This window comes from Macaca mulatta, chromosome 4, assembly GCF_049350105.2.
Source record: "Macaca mulatta isolate MMU2019108-1 chromosome 4, T2T-MMU8v2.0, whole genome shotgun sequence".
NCBI classification, from domain to species: Eukaryota; Metazoa; Chordata; class Mammalia; order Primates; family Cercopithecidae; genus Macaca; species Macaca mulatta.
In genome coordinates this window covers 157,259,470-157,273,239 of record NC_133409.1, presented here as the reverse complement: position 1 = coordinate 157,273,239, position 13,770 = coordinate 157,259,470, and the positions used below count along the sequence as shown (strand labels likewise).

The 13,770-nt window shown below is 40.7% G+C and overlaps 1 protein-coding gene across 12 annotated transcripts in view; it reads right to left on the bottom strand.

Annotated features, from left to right (window-relative positions):
* SLC17A1 (solute carrier family 17 member 1) overlaps nt 1-1,503 on the bottom strand; it is a 62,687-nt gene extending 61,184 nt beyond the window's left edge. For 6 of the 12 annotated variants that reach the window (XR_013416799.1, XM_078000886.1, XM_078000885.1 and 3 more), the window contains exon 1: nt 1,297-1,410. Coding sequence is in view for 8 of the 12 variants with exons in the window: in XM_078000886.1 (XP_077857012.1) it covers nt 1,297-1,395 (99 nt within the window). In the remaining 4 variants the exon portion in view is untranslated. Of the gene's footprint in view, nt 1-392; nt 504-1,296 lie in introns of all 12 variants that reach the window. The other 6 variants (XM_078000889.1, XM_015135702.3, XM_015135706.3 and 3 more) reach the window with 3 other exon arrangements.
* Between the last annotated feature and the right edge of the window lie 12,267 nt (nt 1,504-13,770).

The following is a 13,770-nucleotide window of genomic DNA, read 5'->3' as shown; positions in this document are numbered from 1 at the left end:
AAGGATAACTTGCTCCATCACAGCAGTGCCCATTCACCTCCATTATGTGCTTCCCTTGATATTTATTTTACTTTTGTGATTGCTTTGGTTGATTAAAAATATATGGAAGACCTGAAAACTGCAGAGAACAAACAAATAACCCTGCCAATCCAGAATTCTAAATCCATGATAATATTCCTCCAAAGTGAGAAATGGAAAGAATTCATTGCCAGTAGACCTGCTCTACAAGGAACATTAAAAGAAGCCTTTCAGGCAGAAGGAGATTGCTATAGGTCAGAAACTTGGCAGTACAAAAAGAAAGGAAGAATGTCAGAAAAGGAGTAAGAAAAGGTAAAACAAATTCCTTTTTTCCCCTTGTATCTTAATAGAGCTGAAAGATACTATCTGCTTACTGATACCACCAACTCAAGCAGAGGCTAATCATTCGTAATACTTCCACTGTCCATATCTTCAATTTCCGTGGATAGAGCAGCCACTGCCGCAAAGTTTTATGGCAGGAAGTACTGTGGATGAATCAGAGTGGAGCGGTCTCCTATCAGGCAACCCCTTACCATCAGAATTCAGCACCAATATGTGCTGGGCAGCTTAGACCTCAGGATTTTACCATATCAGATTATATGATACCTAGTGCCCCAAAGATACCTAAGTCCTGAGATTGGATTTGCAAAGTATTTTTGAATAAGCAATTTGCCAACCATCATTATCACACACTGGAACCTCTTCTGGGCCTGCTGTTTATTTCAATACATATATACATACACACCAAGCGCACACACAAACCACCCATACGTATGCATCACATACATACATACAACATAAACACATGGTACAAACTCCCCTTATGTTCTGCACACATACACTCCAGACACATAGCAAACCAAACTTATAAACACGTTACAATACTGCATCCGCAAAATGGAAGTACAAACTAAAAACACCACACACATAACCACATGCACACACAAACCATAGGCACATAGGCACCAGGCACACACAGTGTGCCACACACATTACAGACACAGCACACCACAGCTATACAAGCATCATACACTGTACAACACACACTTCTGTTTTCTTGTGTCCCTGTGAACCTCACACTGATTGCTAAAAATATGTTCTTTTTTCTCTTGTGAAAAGCCTCAGAAGATAGGGCATATTCCACCCCTCCCCAAATTTTCCCCTATTGCTAAGTACTTTCAATAATATCTTTGCCAGGGAATGCCCCCTTATGGCCCTCTGGGGAATCAACTGATTGTTCATTTCATTTAATGAGCCCCTTATAAGAGTGAGACTAACCTGATTCGGAACAAAAAGTGATTTCTTCTTCCTCTGTGAAGACTTTTCTCTCAACTTTACACAATATTGACTTTCTGGGATTACCAAGTTTAGCCCCATAAATCATTCACCAAATCTTTTGACATCGCTGTGTCAAAGTTAAAAGCTTAATTTTTAACTTTACTTTTACCTTTTCCTTAAAGCTTCATGGAAGGTTGGAAGGTGTGTGGGTCAAAATCATCCAGTGGACCAGAAATCTGGGAATCTGCCAGTAAGTTCATGGCATAATAAGCAGACACCCTTAGTCTCTCTCCCTGCCCAGGAGATAAAGCTTGGCTGTCATAAGTGCTCTCAAGATTTCTCTATTAAAGATGGCTCTGGGTATTCAATGCTGTTCTCACAGGAATGTTGTGACTTTCTAAATGCCCCATAAATGCCCTATTAAATTTTTACTCTTAATTCCCTTCCTTTCTTCTTCCTTTTCTCCCTTTTTTCTTTCTTCCTTCTCTTTCCCTTCTTCCTTCTCCCTCCTTCCTTCCTTCCTTCCCCTCCTTCCCTCACCCTGTCTCCTCCACACTCTTCTCTAAACGGTCCATCTGTCTGACATTCGGCATACTCAGAAAGAGGTACATTTTATTGAGGCATGTCCTCTGGAAGGTGTGGCTTCTCTCATGGCTCTTCCTGCAATTACTGTAGGTTCTGGTTCAGCCACTTGGTTATAGTAATATCCAGAAACATTAAAAAAAAAAAAATAGAGAGACAGGATCTCACTCTGTCACCCAGGCTGGAGTGCTATGGTGCAATTATAGCTCAGTGCAGACTTGAACTCCTGAGCTCAAGGGATCCTTCCACTTCAGCCCCGAGTAGCTGGGATTACAGGTATGCAACACTGTACCCAGCTAATTGGTAGAGACAAGGTCTTGCTGTGTTGCCCAGACTGATTTCAAACTTCTTGCCTCAAGCAATCCTCGTGCCTTGGCCTCCCGAGTGTTGGAATGACAGGTGTGAGCCACCATGCCTGTCCCCTAATACTTTTAATGTAGAACTCTTCGAAGGTAATCTACTAATGACTTAAACATATCCAAGCACTAAAATCAGGGATTTTGCATTATAGATAATTTATTTCATGCTTAACAAATATTTTTAATTTTTTTAATCATGTTTTTAAAGTGCTCATTAAATGTTTGGCACATAGCGGATGCTCTGTAAATTGAACCAGTTATTTTTTTCCTCTAAAGAAATGTTGTAAATCTTTAACCCCTTTTCCCAGGAGACTTTGATGTTGTTATTGAGTTGGATTTTTTCTTTTTCAGAAGTCCAGATTCTGCTGGTCCTCTTCTGTATGTTGCAGAATTTTTGTACTGTCTGTTCTGTTTCATGCTTGGCAATTTCTGGCATTTTCTGAAAGAGGAGCCCTTTTAGTGATTGAAACCCCTAGGTCAGCAGTTGTTCAATGTCCATGTGTTAAATAATAACACTCCCATCTGCCATCAATATGGCATTTCTGGTACTGATTCCCTGAAGGAGAACCATCTTTCTGTTTGCTGGCCCCAAAGCTTTCTGCTGATCTGTGAGATTCTTTGAAATTGTTTCTTTTGGATTCTGTGTTTTATGTATTAAGTTTTAAAATTTATCATCTTATTATGGAAATGTTTAAGCATACAAAAAAGTAGATGAGTTTAAGATAACTGTGTACATATTCACCCACTTCAATAATTATCAATATTTGGCCATTTGAGTTTTCATTTAGTCATTTGAATGTTATCAGCAACATTCAATGGTTGTTTTTTGTAGCATTTTAAAGCAAATCTCAGGCATTATGTCATTTCTTCTGTAAAACATTCAGCATGGCTATCTAATTCATTAGAACTTTAAAAAATATAACTAACATGCTATCAGCACATCTAGTAAATAAACAATAATCCCTTAACATCACCTAATATCCAACCATTATGACAATTTTCCCAATTACTTCAAAGTTGTGTCCTTTATATTTGCTTGATTTAAGAAAGGATTTGAATAGGATCCACATAATGGTGCTTAATTGTTAAGGCTCTTATGTCTCTTATTTTATAAGAATCCCCTCTCCCAGTTTACATTTGCCATTACTTAAAAACAACAACAATAAAACAGGATCCCTTGCAGAATGTCTCTCATAATTGGTTTGGCTAATAGTTCCCTTTTAGGATCATTTGATGTATTTTTGTATTTCCTTACATTCCGCAAACTGTGAGGTATATACAGAGGCTTGGTTAGATTCAGCACAAAAACACTTCACTGGGATATGGGATGATACAGGGTACTATCGCACCCTGTTGGGAGGCACATAATAGCAGGTTGTCTCACTTTTAGGGGTGGTAAGATTAATCAGTAGTTTCAGATATTCTTAGCCTGACTTACTCATTAACAAAGTTTTCATCAACCTTTCACCTATGGCTTTTAACTACAGTTAGTAAATGTTGCCTAGATCCATCATTTGCTTAGAAGTTATGAAATGGTGATTTTCTAATTCTATCATGTCTCCTTCATTTACGAGCTAGAATATTTTTATAAAAAAGGAAATTTACTTTATCAAACATTTGGTAAGCTGGGAATACAGATTTAATAGGAAAGTTACCATAGTCACTTGATAAAGTTCTGGAATAACTTAGTGTCTTAGCAAAAATGACCAAGTACTATTATGACCTCATGGATTTTATTTGATGTTTTGCAATCTATTGCAGTTCTTATTCCTTTTTGATGCTACAGTTCTTCCTTCTTTGGCCAGTGGGAGTCCCTTCAAGCTGGTTTCCATGTCATTATGATATGACTCTTGTGGTCTTGAATAGCTTCCTTGTCTTCCAACACACAAAAAACTTTCCAGCTTCCTCTTATATATTTTCTATTCTCAGATCTGGGCTTTCTCAGGAAGTGCGGGGTCCTTTCAGCAGGAAGTAACGTTTAGAGACCACACTCTGCACACTAAGTGCTCATTGTTCCTGGGTTTCGCTGCTTTTCGAAGTTTTCAGTGGAAGAACTTGAAAAGGGTATTTTTTTAAAGAAATTATAATATTTTCCTCATATTTCTAATTCAAATTTAGGATTAGGGTTATTCTCAAAATTCCTTTGATTTTATAGTCTCACATATTTCTCTTTTGTTGGCTATCTTTGTTTCCAATGAATACACTTTTTTGCTTTACTGTAGCATGCCTACGTTAACATGAAAATAATACTAATAGTATTGACAAAATAAACTGCTGCCTTCCCCAGAAACAGAACCTGAGATGAAGATTAATGTTAAAGTGATATAATCATATTTTCAGGGAAAAAAACCAACAACAAAAATAGAAGGAGGTTGGGAAGTGGGCAGGGAAAGAAAGGAGACCAAACAAGGGTACGAAAACAAGCCAAGTCTGGAGGAAGGTAATTTTGGACTAATGCTACAAGAGAGCAGTGGGAACAGTGTATTCTGCACCTCAGATTTGTCCTAACCAAAGGTACAGAAGTTAGAGTATTTATATGCCCGTACCCATCAGTGGTTGGCTCCAGGGTGTCAGGTTTTGAAGGGAAGGCAAGGGTTAAAGAAAGATAGAGAGAGAGAGAGAGAGACAGAGAGTGGCTTAACAGCAAATGCAGGCTTTATGTCCAGCATTAGACTTACAGAGGTGGGAGACCAGCTTAATGCCAGGGCCCACTGCTGCTTAAAGGCTGGGGCAATTTATAGGTCAGGGCAGGAGGGATCTGGCGCGGGCATGGCCTGCTGCCTGGGAAAATGTTGATTACGTGTTCCCAGGATGAGGCCGTTCTAGCCCTTGTTCTGGCTGAATGTAGTGTTCCTTGCACTTTTGCACTTTCTCCCAGCAGAATATAAGAGGCAGGCTGTTTCTTATGGCCCAAACCCCTGTGGAATGTTTCACTTTCCAAGGTCTGAGAAATGGCGGTGGGGGAGGCTTACAAAGTGCTGTAGTGTGGACTAACATTCTTGCCTTCTACTTTAATGTAAAAGGAAAAGGGGTGTTGTTGACTATCTGGCTGCTTCTTGCTGAATAGGGGCTCTGTTATCAGGGTTGGGGTTTTGCAGTAGTGGGTGTCTGACTTCGGAGTTGTTTTCCTGGAGGCACTGATACCAAACTTGGTGGAGGAGAAGGATGGCATCAGTGGGTGTCTGGGTGGTTGCCTGGACAAGGGAGTTCAGCCTTCGGGAGATAAAGCAGGATATGGAGGTGAGTACACATGGACCAATTGTTCGTATTTGGAGGAGGAAGATTAGGGGCCCTAAGAAAGGGGTTACCCAAGGCATACACCTTAGGAAGGATAACCTGTGCTACCAAGAGTTAGTGGCTTGATGTTGGATTTCTGTAGCCCTGTTGTGGAGCCCATGGGCTTCGTCGCGAACAATGCCAGATTCATTAACATTAAAAAGCATTCTTCTTGGAGATATACACATGTGCCTACCTTTTCAGTGGTTAGCAGGTCTAGGACCCTTTGGCTTTGGAGAATGACTCCCACAAGAGAGTTTATCTGCCTTTGGAGGCTTGTAATGGAAGTATGCATGTCCTCTAAGGTACTATAGAGGTTTGTTTTTTTTTTAAATATAGGGAAGTTGAGGTTGATATACTTGCTATTCCAGTGCCAAGTGCATCAGAGATGCTTAATCCTGTTACCAGAGGAATGAGATGTAGAGTCCACTTAGTGAGTGTGGAGGAAGATGAGACGGAAGCTACCAAAGGAACCTGGATGGTCTGGTTGTTTGGCAAAATGCTAATGTTTGGAGATTGTAACCAGGGTGTACGTTCTTGACCAAATTGCTGGCAAGCAAAGCTAAGAGTTTGTGCCATACAGAAAGAAAAGACCGGGGGTTGAGAGGCAAAAGTTGTAGGTGAATGTAGCGAGCTACAAGTAGATGGGGGTTGAATCCTGGACAAACTTTTTGTTCCAACATTTTGTTTCTCCCGGCTGAATAGCTATTAGCAAGGGAAGCCCCTGTGAGGGTCTGATAGGGAATGTTGGTGGGGGAGGAGGTGAAGGCTGTTTGGTTTTGGAGAGAGAGAGAGAAGTGGGTTTTAGTTAATTCATAGCCATTGTGGCCCCGATGGGACAGAAATATATAGATACAGAAATTGTGTGTGCATTTTTTTCCAGGGAGCACCCTTGGGTTGGATACATGAAAAGCTGGGCCAGCAGAGAGGGGAGGGGTTGGTAAGAGGTGTTTTATGGAATCGGGCTTGTAACATGTTTAGTTTAGAGGTTATGAGGTGAGGGACGGTGACAACTCTGTGTGTGATGATGTGGGTGGATTTGATAGTTTGGAGGGAAAGGTATTTAGCTGAGAAAGAGTATAAACAGGTTTCAGGAATGGTCTGGCTGAGTGGGTAAGATGCAGGTTTATTTTGGACCAGGGTTATGTAGTTAGGTTAACAGAAAGGGTAGTGAACTGCTGGATTTTTGTGGACTAACAAATTTAACAGTTGGAAGAAAGAGGGGTGTGTGACTGATTTAAGAGGCAATGTGTGAGGTTGACGACAGGGGCCTGACTGTCAGAGGTTGGGGGTGGGGACTTAAGAGTACCCCACAGACAAAGAAGACAAAAGGAGAAAAAGGAGATTTGAAAAGGAGTGAATATTCCGAAGGCCCCCGGATTAATGTGAGAAATTGGAGTTGACTATTCAGGGACCTGGGGAGGAAATATCAGGAGGTATCTGAAACAAGATGTGAGATAAAAGATTTACAATTGGAGGTGGAGGGTGTAATGGACTAGGGCCTTCTGGATTGGCAACTTCGGGAATTTTTGTTAAGTGCAGTGAGGTTGGTCCTGTGAGGGAGGAAGAATATTTTGGGGGCGAGGAAATTCCTGAATGTGGATCTGGTGCTCTTTTTAGTTGGGAATGGTGTGTCCAGTGTGGAAAGGATGTTAGCTTTACCTCTGTGGGAGGAGCTTGGAAAACCTGGTGAGGGCCCAACCACTTAGGTTGGAGAGGGGCGGAGGAGTCTGCCATCCAGACCCAGTCCCCTGGTTGTAAGGACAGGGAAGAGTGTTTTGAGGATGGACTTTCAGGCTGGGGCAAGTAAGCGTTAGCGTACTGTCTTATTAGATGTGTGATATATATTCCCTCTAAAACTTGACGAGGTTTACACCTTTTTTTTTTGTTTTGCCAAGTTTCGTGATTCTTTCTTAGTGGTAGCAGTTTCAAGATATAACTTGTCCTTTACCTTGGAGATGATACTCTGGCATATTCAAGATTACTGGATCCCTGAAAACTTCACTTACATGACTAGTTCCTGACACTTTGTAGGTTTTCTCTCCCCTCCCTTGGGAGTGTATATATTTTTACAGGGCATCCAGAGTCCTTGTTCCTTCTTGCTATTCAGCTCTAGTTAACGTAATTGCATGCTTATAGTGAAACAATGTGATGTTGCAGATAATCAAGATCCTTTCAGATTATGTTGTCAAAGAAGCTGGCGAGTTAACATATTCCTTGACAAAACTGTGAAAGAAGTACTATTGTCTATCCCAGGTTAATGCAAACTACTTATAATCCTCCTTTCCAATGGCACTTCCAAAGAACACACTCGCCATATCAATACCTGTATAGGAAGTAACAGAGCCTCTGTTGATGCATTCCATCTGGCACACCATATACAATTAAGACTACCACTGGATCCTATCTGTGGTGGTCTTCCACCATCTGCCACAATCTATTTATTCTGGGGCTACATTGGTGAGTTGAATGGGAATACAACAGAGATCATTACTCTAGCATCTTCTACGTCTTTACAAATGGCATTACTGTCTGCTATTCCACCTGGGATGTGGTATTGTATCTGAATTACTGATTCAGCAGGAGTGAACTGTTTTTGAGCATTTTCATGTAAGCTTCAATGATATTAAATCCTGAGTCACAGCACTGTGCCCTCATATTAACAAGATCTCCTTTTCTGGACTTACCTTCTGCCCCCAGTACCCTGGTCTCATATTCTAGGCATGCCCTTCTTGTCCCTTCCACTTTAGCAGGGCCAGTACTACACTATTTGGATCATCCTAAGACCTGACCTAGCTATTTGTCAAGTATTCAGGTTTACTATTTGTTAAGGTATTAGAGAACGTGAGGATAGAATTTGACTAAGCAAGTATTGTCTTGCAAGGTATTTGTATCAGCTGTGTTTTCTGCACGGGGATCTTCAGGAAAAGGGATGTTGCCATCCCCCAGCATGGGGTACTGGGATAAAGATACCAATAAATTTCAGGGTAAATTTCAGGCCTTGACTTTAGCATGAGACTCCCCAGGACTTGACTTTAGCGTAAAGTCGAGTGTTTGTCTTTGCGTTTTCTGCTACTCTGACAATCGAATCCTGAGTCCCATCTTAAGAACATTGCTATTGGAACATTGCTCCCTCTGCTATTGGAGATCAGGATATCTTTAAATGCTGCCAGGGAGATTTTCTGACTTTCACACCATACTCTGATGTAACTGGCCATCTTAAGTACATCGGTGATCATGACCACCATCAAACAGCCAACTTCAAAGTTGTTCTAATTGCCATTTCCACACATTTCTCAAACACTAGAGGTATTGACCAAGCCAGTACCTTCCCTTACACCTGTATCCCATCTTTCATTCCAATGTACAACAGGACAGAATCAGCAATTGTAATGCTACAGCAGGCCCAGATTATCACCAATGCTTTTACAAACATCAAGGGGGTCCCTGGGCCACCTGGCTTGTCAGTGATACAACTCTGGAAGTTATCATAAGAATCTGCATCCTAGGTCTTCTTGTGGAAACAACTGGTTTAGGTCAGATTCTTTAGAAGCAGACCCTGAGATGAGGATTCCTGTAAAAATGATTTATTAGGATATCTTTCCAGGAAAACTTGACTAAGGAGAGCATAAGTAGATCTGGAAAGGATGTAAAGTAGGGTCCAGTTCAATTCTTAGGGGATTTGGGAGATAGTGTGGACCTTGCTTGCCAAGCAGAAGCAAAGGGAGATGGAGCATTTATATCTGTGTAGTGATGCTTTGACTAAGAACTATTCCCAGGCAGGCACAAATTCCCAGGCACATCCAGGTTGGCAGGCAAAACCGGCTCCTGCAGCCTGAGGGAGCCCTCTAACAGAAAAAACAGGTTCCAGGTGTTGGGAATGAAAACTCATCAGGAGCTGGTATGCAGCAAAATGGTAAAGAGAACTTACGGGATATGGGTGGAATATTGAGTGTTTGCTATAATGACTGAATGCAACTATTTTTAATTTTTGATGGAAAAGAACCTCTAGATTGTTTTATTTCTGCACTTCTGCACATATGCTCAACATATAGTTAATGACTGAACCTAAGCTGTTTTCATTGCTAATATTCAATAACATCTATACATGCCTGGCGTATAGAGAAGTCTAGTAGAGTTGGAGTCACTAGGAACTTCTTCATTAGTGACTAGAGAGTCCCTGGGAATGAGGAAAATCCCTAAGAAACTTATCCAAAGCAATAATGGAGTCAGGCACACAATGTCAGAATTAGCGATCTGGTAACAATGGTTCGGTAAATAGAAAAGAGACGCAATTAATGGAAGAGTAAAAGTGAGTGTACGTTCAAACTCTAGAATCTCACGGAAGAGAGTGGCTGGTGGGTAAGAACTAAAGGATTGGCTTTACCAAAAACCTCTCCAAGACATTGTAGACAAAGCAGTTCTGCTTGGAAACTCATGCAGTGAATTGGAGTGAGACATTTGGAAGATGACAGTACTTCAATTTAGTTCACCAGATATTTATTAAGTAGTGACACTGAGGGCTCAAAAAAGCATGGCTCAGCCTTGAAACATCACGAGTTTCAGCTCATTGACAAGGTTAAAGATCTTTCATTTGCATGGACCATTTCTAAAGTCCTGGCGGGGAAGAGGGCACTAGTAACATGTTCATATAGTCTCATATTTTTGAAAATTTCTAGAAGTAAGCTATTTTAACCACAATTGTTTAAAATTACTATCTCCATCCTATTGTTACTACGTTAATGAAATTGCTCTTGGCATTTTTTGATATGGTGAAGGGAAGGCTGCAGTGGGAATGTATTTTGCTGGACTAAAATTTGGGATACATTTATGTGGCTTGGGTTGATAATGGGCATAGTCACATTATTGCTAGCTACCTTGGTATAGAAACAGCTTCCTGGAATACTTAAATCATCCACTGTGCCTGTGTAATGGGATATCCAAATAATGGAAAAGAGTAAGTCACGTGAACATATTGGTAGTGGTTTGAAACTTCATGTTGACTTGACACACAATCTTGACATTGCAACGGCAGCACAAAACTCATAAAAACAAGTCCTTCGTTAGGATTCCCAGAAATATTTGAGCTTCATTGGAGACTGAAGATTTGATAGAAGCAAACTGTGACTGAAGTCACACAAAGACAATTCTTCCCCCTATAAATGTGAATCATTACCCCATCCCTGTCCGAGGTTGATGTTGCCTGGGGAAACAAAGGTTTCACAATTCATGTCATTGTCTTTGAATATCACCTAAAAATTTCCTATCTTAATAAAAGAGCTCACTGATTTTACCTTTAAATAGTTCACTCTCAGTATCATGTGAATTATACCTATTTAAAAATTCACACTAAAAACGAAAGACATAGTACTAGAGGCTGTGTATATGCTTAGTAATGAATTTTTTAACATGAGTTCACAAGGGAGATTGGAGTGTATGGATAAAAGCAAGAATACAGAAAAGAATACCAAGCAGAAATCCGTCCTAAGTTGGTGCATCTCTGGTCATATGTGTGCTCAAGCAGGGAGGCCAGGTAACTGGATCTTTAATAGAAGAAACTGGTCACTTCTGGACAAACAACTCAAAATGCAGAATTTGAAATGTGATGAAGGTGAGCACATATGAAGAGCAAAAGAGGAACAGTCCTTTGCCCTTTGTTAGAACAACAATGACGTGAGACCCACACTTCGAGAGGAGAACTTTCTCACGATGTTGACTCAGACCTTGATGGCTGACCCTTAAGTGCCCTCCTACCTTCAGGATTCTACATTCTGATGGTGAAATACCAACTAATGAAATATCCCTCTCTGCTATATGCCTATCTCCCTTTATCAAATTTTGTGAAAATAGTTCTCTTACTTTCTCTACCCTCACTCACCAACTGCAAACTGACCTGTACACTCATCTCTCTGCTAAATGTACCCTGAAAAAGCTACTAAGAATTCCAATCACAAGGTGACTAAGTTCCTTTTCTGACCTCATCTGCTTGAGCTTCTTCACTACACTTGTTACTGCTCATCAGCAGTCTTTCTTAAAAGGCCATGCCCATGAGTTTTCAGTGAGAGTTCTACTCTCCTGTTATTCTGTTATGTGTGGGCATTTGTTTTTTTTGGCCCTCCTTAGATGTTGGCATTCTGTCTTGGCTTGTGATTTTCCATCAACAGGCTCTTCTTGAGCCATTTGGTCTAAACTCAGGTCTTCAGTACTGAACATCTGCATTTTTCTCCTTTATCTTCTTCTCCATTTCACTCTCATAGTTTCTATAAGTTTCAGATTAATGATCTGGCCCCTTGTTGAGCTTGCTGTTATGACTTGAATTATGTTCCCCCAAAAGATGTTGAAGTCATAATACTCAGTATCTGTGAATGTGACTGTATTTGAAAATAGGGCCTTTGCAGATGGTCAAGTTAAGATGATGTCATTAGAGTAGGCCCTGATGCAATATGACTGATGTCCTTATAAAAACAGAACATTTGGACACAAAGACAGATGTGTACCAAGAACAGATGACGTGAGGACTCAGGGAGAAGGTCATCTACAAGCCAAAAAATGCCTGAGACTACTAGAAGCTAAAAGAATAAAAAAGGCACAGAACACATTCTTCCTTATAGCCTTTAAAAGGAACCAGCCCTGCCAGCACCTTGATTTTGGACTTCTAGAGCTGTAAGACAATAAATTACTTTGAGAAACTTAGTTGGTGGCACTTTGTTAGAGCAGCCCTAGGAAGCTAATACACATGTCCACATGATTATCCCACTATTACCATTAACTCAACATGTCCCAAAGTCAAATCATGATCTTCCCCCTTGAAAAGGTCTCATCTTGCTACATTCCCTGGTTTAGTTGTTCAGACCACTCTCTATTCAGTCTCTCAGGTTAGAGACCCAGGACTCCTTAACACCTTTCTTCTCCTGCATCTAGTCAAATACCATGATCTTTCAGTTCTATCTTATAAACATTCTTCTTGTCTTCATCTCAGCTTTTTCTGCCCTCACCACTGCTGAGGTGAGTTCAGTCCTCAACACTGCTGTGTAGGCCACTGCACAGATGGTCATTTAACTAGTCTTCTTGATTCTGAAATTAGTCAGAGTGTTCTATCTAGAGAGAAAATCTGCCCATGTCAGTTTTGCTATGATTTCTATCATACTGCTTATAGGTTATACCTTGAACTCCCTAACACAGCAAACAAGACCTCCTTACTCTGACCACTCCCACTTCCCTAAATCCACTTTCTTTCCTTTCCTAACTGATTATGCAGGCAAGTGATTCCCTTCAGAATCCATCCTGCTTCTTGATTTTATTCTTTTGTGCAAGTTGGGCTCCAGTGTAAAGTATCTTACCACTTGATAAGATTTTACCACCATCCAGTGTAAAATATCTTACCACTTGATAAGATTTTACTGCCACTTGGAATCAGAACTCCTCATCTGGTCTTTCATGATGCCCTACATGTTCCTCTGTTATTGTACCTAAAACAGTGTAGTGCTATCAATTATTGTGTCTGTCCTCCACATTAGGATGGAGAATGACTGCCTCCTTTACTCCAGTGTCCCAAGATTCCAGATTCTGGAACATAACAAGATCTCAGTAAGTGCTGTGTTTATTCAAGCTTGGCCCTCTAAATCTTTCCCTTGATTTTTCACTCAGAACTATTGTCTATCACATTGCCTCTATATGAAATGACTCGATGCCTCTAATCTTTATTCTACATGGTAGAAATCAAAACAGGGGTCAATCCAGACCATGGTCCCCCACCAACACCTACACATTATCATTTTACAAAAATACAAATTCATTCATATTTGAGATTTATAAGTAATTGAACCACTGACTTATTTGGATCCCAGAAGAAGAAAAATGGCAGACTTACACTGGGTAATTTGTGAGCATTGTTGAAAACGAGAATTTACACAGGATTAGGCAGGTGGTAGGGAAACCACAAGGGATTCTGGAGAACCCTAGAGCTTGCCAAATAAAGGCAAATAAGAAAGACTGGACAAGGAAGAGGGAAGTTATTAGAACATATGGAAACGGCTGCCTTCCTGGAGCTGTGAACTGCAATAGAAAGCTCAGCCTTCTGCACACCCCAAAAGAGAGACTGTCAGAGATAAACACCCACTGACTCTACCTATCTCTCTCAAAAATCTAGCAGAAGCCAGTGGACAAGGGAGTACAGGATACAATCCATATGGGTCAGCCTCTTGGAGCCTGAGCAGCATGGAGATAAATGGAGGACATACAGGGAAGAGCACATGGA